Genomic DNA, 8,243 nt, shown 5'->3' with positions numbered 1-8,243 from the left:
TATATTTAAATACTGTTCTTTTAAACTTTTTATTCATCAAAGTCTCACAGGTTCCAAAACATATTAAGCAGCAAAAACTGTTTCCAACATTGATAACCGAGTATCAAATCAGCATATTATAATGATTTCTGAAAGATCATGTGAAACTGAAGTAATGATGCTGAAAATGTAGCTTTGATCACAGGAATAATTATATTTAAAAATTTATTAAAACAGAAAACCATTATTATTTTAAATTGTAATATATCACAATATTAGTATTTTTTTTCTCAGTATTTTTGTTTAAATAAATACAGTCTGGATGAGAATAAGAGACTTCTTTTAAAAACATTTAAAAAAATTATATTTCCAAAATTTTGACCGGTACTGCATATGTATGTATATACTGTATACAACAATTACATAACTGAGTATGGATCATTGGTATTTGCATGTATACAAATATCCACGTGTTAATATTTTAAGGGACTTGGGAGTATTCAAATGCAAATGCAATTGATTGTAAATAACATGCCTGTAATTTGTAAAATAACGTGGCACGGGGTTAAGAAGTGTTTTCGAAGAGTATTTTAACTTCAGCACAACATCTGAATATGTTTACAGCTGACATTGCATCTTTCGTCAAATGCAACAATGCAAGAAGTGGAGTTGATTCACAAATGAACGACCGCTTTCTTTAATAGAATATTATTTATTCAAAATGTAAACACAACATGACTATCTCTGATTACACGCCCCTCTAAAGGAAAGGATATCGATCAACAGTGTCCATGGAGGTGCTGAAAAACGTATTACTGCTACTATCGGGACATCAGAACACTTGAATTGGGGAAGACCAGAACATACTGGTCTAATAATGAGCATTAATTCCCTCCCGAGTCAGAATGAGCAGCGACACGACCGCTCTGACCCAGAGAGAGATGTTCTGCCGTGCAGGTAGGTCTCAGCAAACTAGACTTTGACTAGCAAGTCTTCATTGTGCAACCCGAGGTACTTTTCCTAATAAAAACAACCAAAGATCTTACAGTATAACAGGAAATGTACGAATTTAATGCATATTCACCTGCCTATGTTTATAACAAGAATTAAATGGATTTTTCACTTTATTAAGAATTATTGCATAAAATCACAACCCTTGGAAACAAAAGAAGTGCTGTGTATCGTGAAAGCCAAGTAGTGCTGACAATCCTACATATTGCACAAAAACAATTTATAGTGTTGCATGGGCTAAAAAAATGAGTTCATATACTTTTCTCTCAGCCGACAGTGACTCCCCTCTGAAAGAAAGTTAATGTACACTTGGAGCGCCGCATCACAGACAAACAGAAGACAAATAATTCATTTCACACCGCTTCTTTCCCGGCCTAACTTGTTGTTACGGTTGGCGTAGCGTAAGCGAGCACAAATGCATTTAAGAACAAGTTTCCATCGGTAAAGCATGTTTACAGTCGAGCCATTTCCATTACATAAAATACTCTGGGATTTTCGTCACAGCAATAAGTGGTGCGACGCACATCAGAACCGTTTTTTTCCTTTTGTTTTTAAGGAATGTTCTGACTTTTTTTTCTCTTTTAATCTTCCACATAAAAACCCAGCATACTATATGCGCAGATTTTAAAATCTTACAGATCAATGAGAAACATGTAAAACAACAAATGCTGATTCAGGCCTTAAAAAAAAGCCCACTCTGGTTAATTTCATGGTCACATGAAGTTGGCTTCCTTTGGGAACTGTGTAAGGTAGAAAATTTGCTCTCTTTTTTTTTTAAAATTTCCTTACATATTAATAAAGCCACCCGTTCATGTGACCTTGACCTTTAAGTGGCCGTGTTACACGAGATCTGGTTGTCACCACTATGGAGGAAATCACCAAGCTCTCAATTTCATTAACAGGACACTGCTTCGTTTTATTTGGTCGTGAGAACAGCACCAGCCTTTCGTCTGTCCTGTCGATGGTTCTCATTGGGCGATTCATTCCTGCGCGATGCTCCGCAGAACATACTTGACCGTGTAGGCGAAAGCGGCGAAGCCTACAATGACGAACAAATTAGCGAGCGCTCCACCCAGGAGTCCATGGTTACGGTTGACCTGCTGGAGGTCGGGCGGGTGTGCCGCACCCGGGGGCAGGTGCCCGTTCAGGGGCAGGTGGCCGTTTTGAGCGTGATGGGCTTCGCCATCCGGCACCACGTCGGGGAGGGGCAGCGCCTGCGAGCGGGACCTGAGCTCTTCCTGCATGCGCTGCTTCTGCTTGATTTCCTGTTTCATGGGGGACGAACGGGATCAAGTGTTAATACATTTGCTGAAAGAATGTGCTGACTGCTCATGCATACATCTGTGAGGAAGTCTGGCACTCACTTCAACAACATCTGGAAACAGTTCACAGAAGACTTTGTCCTTGATGTTGAATGCAAGACTCTGGGAGGCCAACTGTCTTTTCTGCAGGGAACACATGCAAACGAACACGGCATTAAAACTGATGTTAACTTATGTTCATGCACATTTCAAGAACTTTTTCAAATTAAAAATAAAATTACAAACTCTCCATTTTGAATTATTTCACAAATTCTGAATGCAATGCCCACTTTTGTATATCCAAAATATTTCTGATAAAAATCAACTCCAGCCCTACAAAAATGCCACTTAAAGTGGCCGTCCAGGGAACGGGGAACGGCAAGTTTTCTTTTACAATTTTAATATCTCTTTTTAATACATCAAGCACATCTTGCAGTAGACTGCATTTTACAAAAGCCACGTTACAGGATTTGACTGATTTTCACATTAAGGGGCCGTTTACATGACACTGTTCTCATCTAAAAAAACTTGATATGCGTTTTGGCCGTTCAAGCCGTTCATTTACAAGACTAGTGCGTTTTTTTCAGGCCCCAAAGTTTTCAGTTTTTGTGATGTCATGCGCATTCATATTACATATTTAGTCCAAGCGCATAGTGTTTCTTTACAAAGTGACATCGCAAACTACTGGCCTGGCAGCATAATAGTCGTTTTTTGCGATTATTTTAACAGCATTTCTGCGGATCCATGTGAAAGGGGATCGTTTTGACAATATTGTCGCCTGTACACAAAAAAACACAAAGGAAAAACTTCCATTCACAGAGACAGAGGCAGCAGAAGGTTCATCCTGTTTGTTTTCTTTATTTTACAAAGGAACTTTAGTTGCTATTGTGAGTGCACACAAATAAAATTAGTCCGTTTTGAATTATGTATTAGGCTACTCTTGATGCAAGACCAAAAATGACGGGGGAATTTTAAGTTGAATGCAAGTGATCGCTATCCTGGCTCCGCATTCCTACGTACTTCCGCTCAATTTTCATTTTCCTTCAGAACTACATCTGGGATTGTGTGTGTTGGGTAAATTTTTTACCGGTCCAATCAGCGAACAGAGGGAGTGGCTGAGAACGATGACGTTGAGGTTGTGTACTAGTTTGAGTCGTCATACGTCACGACCAAACGTTAGCAATTGGTTATGACAGATCTAGAGTGACTCTGGGCAGATCCAATAGTTTTAAACTTCAACAGAGTACCGCCTACAAGGAAGTTAACGCTTGTCAATGGAGAGCGGCCAGACTCTCTGTACAAATGAAATGTACGAGAGTCTGGTAGAACCAGGCTAAGTGACCAGGCGGCAGCGCCGTAGTCATGCAGTAAACGCGTTCTCCACACAAACACTTGGATAAACGCATAATAATAGCGCACATTTATCTAGGTTAACAATAGAACGAGCGGCCATGTAAAGTTGCTACTGCTTGCATGTTTCTAATGAGAAGCCATATTTGAGGTAGATGGATGATAGGCGAACGTTTGGATTTTCTGCCCGACATACTGTATTTACCACAAGGATCTGCCGTTAACGGTCTGTCCCTCACGGACTGCATGATTTCACCACCAGTTTTGTTTTTTCTGAGACTTACCGACTAATAAAAATTTTGGTCAACTAAGCCTCTTTTAGTCAACTGTAAAGGGGCAGCCCTAAATTATTTATTCACTTGCGTAAATTATTCCTTTAAATAAAAAAACACCATGAGAAGGAACACAGTTTAAAGCATTTCACTGTGATTTTGAACCAGCGTGACACTCACTGTGAAGTCAGAGGTTTCGATACTGCCGAGAGTCGGGCCTTTTTCAACCATGAAGCTCAGGAGGCCGGTTAAGATGGTGGATACAGACCACGCAGGGTTCCACGTGTCAGGGTGAAAATCTGTGATGGAAAGACACAACCTGAAAGAGAAAGAGAAAGCGAAAGATAGTCATTATGCAGGAATTGTATTGTTCTTCTGATTCAAGCGTACAAAAAAGACTTATGAAATCTATCGCTGTGTCCAAAATCATATACTTCCCTAGTAGATGGTCGCGATAAACAGTACGCCAATAGAGTAGTGTGTCCGAATATATAGTATTCAAAAAACAGTAGGCGAAAAGAGTTTTGGATGACCTGCTACTACCGGCGAGATTCTGGAGCGCACATTCGATGGACACTTTACAATCCCATGAGGCCACAGGAGAGGATTTATGAACGGAAGTGAAGCGACGCAACTGACACTGGTAGGTCACGTGACAGCAACAACATGGCGGGTGTAGTACGTCCAAATTTTATTTATACTACCTATATGCACACTATTTATAGCTAACTCATGAGTTTGCTCAATAAAAAAAAAAATGTATATTGTAAACATTTCACAGCAGCAATAAGGCACTCAGGATTGTGTAAAGGCCTTAGTAAGGGCCTTATTTTAGAAAAAGAAAGACTGAGTTTGAAAAGATAACATTTTTGTTTACCTTGTATTACATTTAAATCTGCCGTTGGGTGTGATCATGTATATGCTCGGTGGTTTGAAGGGAAATTCCCTTGGGAAAATCAGTTTGCCATGATAGTAACCACCTACGAAAAACAAAAGACAAGTCAAAATGAAGCAGATATTGCACAAAGCAGTTTAAAAAGGGAAGCACTAATGTGAAATTAAAGAGGGACATCACCTTCATACGGCGTTTTCTCAGGGCCACGTACTAGATAATGCCTGAAAGAGAAGGAAACATGTGATAGTATTTAGAGTGATATGATTACAACCATTAAAACATTAAGGCCCGGTTTCACAGACAGGGCTTAGATTAAACCAGGATTAGGCCATTTAAATTCAATGTCAGTGCAAGTTGCTTTCAGTTTAATGTTTTACATGCAGCAAAAGCACAGTGACAGATATTGGGCTGTCAAGCTTCAAAAAGGACAAATAAGCACCATAAAAATAGCCCACATAGGAAGTGCACTCAAATTTCTGTCTGAATCCTCACAGAAAGCTATTATGCATGACGACTTGGAATGTATCGTTTTGATTCATATATACCACTTTACATGGTGTTTTTGTGTGTGTGTCCTTTCAAGAAGTCATAAGCACCCGTCTCCATTCACTTTCATTGTAAGGATGCAGAATGAACATTCTGCTCAATACAATAGGAATTATAAAACCGATTATAAGGAAATGTCCCTATTATGCTATTTTAAAGGTTCCTAATTTTGCCTTGAGGTCTCATTCAACACGCATCCAAGGCCAAAAAACACTTTAATTGTCTCATAATACACATTGCAGCATCTCCTCTTTTCTCACAGTGTCCGACACGGTTCGATGAAGGATTCAGTTTCTCTAAATCTAAACCCTTCCAATCCGAGAGCCTACTCTGACTGCTCTAATTGGTCAGATGGCCAAATCTGTTGTTATTGGTCTATGGATATGGATAATGCAATGAAGACAATAGGCTGGCATTATGCTAACTTTTTACCAACCTATGTTGGTTTGTGCAGGAAGTAATGCCTGGTTCAGATTACAGGATTTTAGCCTGATTTTGGCACGAATCGTTTGACGTCGGGTGTCGTGGGGATTCTTAAACGACAACGGGCGTCGGGACACAAGATTCGATCGTGTCATCTCGTATAGTGTGTCATAGTGTGCGACAACCTACGCACGACATCATGAAAAAAAGACTAGCATGTTTTTTTTTTCCGGTCCTCCACGACGAGAGTGAGTGAGCGTGTGTGTGCTCTAGTGAGTGAGCGAGAGTGTGTGTGTGTGCGCGTGTGAGTGAGCATGTATGCGTTTGTGTGTGTGAGTGAGTGCGAGAGTGTGTATGTGTGTGTGCGTGAGTGAGCATGTGTGCGTTTGTGTGTGTATGCGTGCGTGTGAGACGGCACGCGATGGCTGGTCGGAAAGCAACGTGTAGTCTGACTTGTTTCTTGTCCACGACACGACAAGATTTTAGGGGTCAAAATCGCGTAATCTGACACAGTGACTAACGTGACAGACAAAAAAAAACGTGTAATCTGAACCAGGCATGACTAATTACTGTTGCCCTGGCTTTTGGCCTGCTTAGTTGGAGACATTTAATATTCAACAATATTATTGATCTGCCTTACTTAAGGTGGACGATGACGCAATTTTCTTCTAGAAACAACTTTGTTGTATTCTTTTCATGTTATCACTGTGAAGCTGCTTTGATACAATCTGTATTGTAAAAAGCGCTATGTAAATAAAGGTGACTTGACTGACGACTCGTTTCAGAATCAGATCTTTCTTTTAGGAGACAATAACTTTATCATGCACTTCGAGTTGTTAAAACTTTAAAGGTCTGCAACATTTGCAAACAGCTATATTTCACACTACATGTCAGGTAATATTTGAAAAGTGTAACAGGGGGAACTTTAAGAATTAAGAGTCAAACTTCACAGATCCAAACTCAAATCACTAGGCAATAATAAAAACAAGACGTCTGTCTACCCATCTATCTATCTATCTATTTAAAAGGAAATCAAATGTACCATTCCAAGATGTTGGAGGGCAGAGGTTCAGCACAGATATACGGAACTGGATCTTTCTTGATGCGGAGGTAGTCCTGCTTTAACCGCTGTGTTGCTGTTGTTGGGGCCCTCTTGTTTAAGTTGTTGCTCATCTGTGAAATCACATGGTACTCAGTTACACAATGAACACTTCCCATTCTTCATAAAATAACTTACACTAATATGGAACAACATAATATACTAAATAATATATAAAGCCTGAAATACATCAACGCTATTCAGATCATGTTTGTTGACATTAACTGCAACCATGTTGTTACGATTGTCAATTAGGAAGCAGCTTGACACAAACTGAGAGAACAATCTTAATTCTCAATACACTAAACTGCACAACATTAAATACACAACGGCAGACATTTAACGGTTAAGCAAATAATGACAAGAACTGTTGTGCTTTTTAGAACAACGTGGTGGCGTATGTTTATAGAGCGGTTAACACCTTCATTGTCAGCAACTGTAGACAAAATAAGACAATAACAGTGACAGACAGGTGTAAATTGAGAAGTAAGTTAGCCTAGATAGTTCGCTAGGTTTCAAAACACAGCCTTAGACACTGTGAAAGGGGATTTTTAACGGTTTCGTCTCACCTCTTTCAACGCCCTCCACGGGATCGACCAGGGTCAAATTGTGTTGATATATAAATATCCCTTTAGTTCAGAGTGAATACGCACTTGATAAACTTTCCAAAAATAACAAAAATGTAGCTCTTCGGCTAAGGTGAAATTGTCATCTATTCCCCATACCAATATGGCTGCCGCAACACAAGGAAGTGATGATGTAAAATGACAAAATAAAAGTTCTGAAAAGGATTCGGCTGCTTTTCACAATAAATGTCTGACGTAAACTGACACAAAACCGAGCGGGTTGCACACACATGAAAAATAAATGCGTTTTAGGAGTATCGAATCGATGGGAATTGTAATGATTTTAACGACGGGATTTCTATTAATGTATTTAAAAAAAAGTATGAATTCGTTATTAGTTATTTTTCTCGTATGATTAGTTATTACATTATTTATACAAAATGTGTATCTTTAACCACACGTTGTCATATGAACATATATGAGCAGTCAGTGATAAGAACCGACTCGTAAGAGTCATTTCAAGAGACACGTCGGTGCGCCCGCCATCTTGGAACGGTCAGTGTCGTCACTCAAATTAAGAATAATGATTCTTGATGCTACAACATTGCGCAGCTTCTCGTTGTTAAACCGCAGATAATAAAATCCCCAAAGAAATGCGACGACCCTTCACTGGTGAGAATGTGTTGGTTTGTGTTTTTATATAATGTATTGATTAGGCTACAGTTCTTTTTATACGGTCCTTTTGAAAGAACCGGTTCATAAGAGTCATTCGTTTGCGAATCGCACTGAATGTTTTAGATT

At 39.4% G+C, this 8,243-nt stretch overlaps 1 protein-coding gene across 1 annotated transcript; it reads right to left on the bottom strand.

The window, feature by feature from the left end:
- Positions 1-22: 22 nt before the first annotated feature.
- Positions 23-8,224, bottom strand: ube2j2 (ubiquitin-conjugating enzyme E2, J2). The gene is made up of 7 exons (XM_079588525.1): positions 7,446-8,224; positions 6,820-6,950; positions 4,989-5,029; positions 4,791-4,893; positions 4,094-4,232; positions 2,355-2,435; positions 23-2,255 (listed from the first exon to the last, which is right to left on the bottom strand). Exons 2-7 carry the CDS (start codon positions 6,948-6,950, stop codon positions 1,971-1,973), a joined length of 780 nt encoding a protein of 259 aa, XP_079444651.1. The 5' UTR covers positions 7,446-8,224; the 3' UTR covers positions 23-1,970.
- Between the last annotated feature and the right edge of the window lie 19 nt (positions 8,225-8,243).

Source organism: Phoxinus phoxinus, assembly GCF_949152265.1.
Source record: "Phoxinus phoxinus genome assembly, chromosome: 18".
Taxonomy (NCBI): domain Eukaryota; kingdom Metazoa; phylum Chordata; class Actinopteri; order Cypriniformes; family Leuciscidae; genus Phoxinus; species Phoxinus phoxinus.
This window is presented reverse-complemented; position numbering and strand designations above follow the sequence as displayed.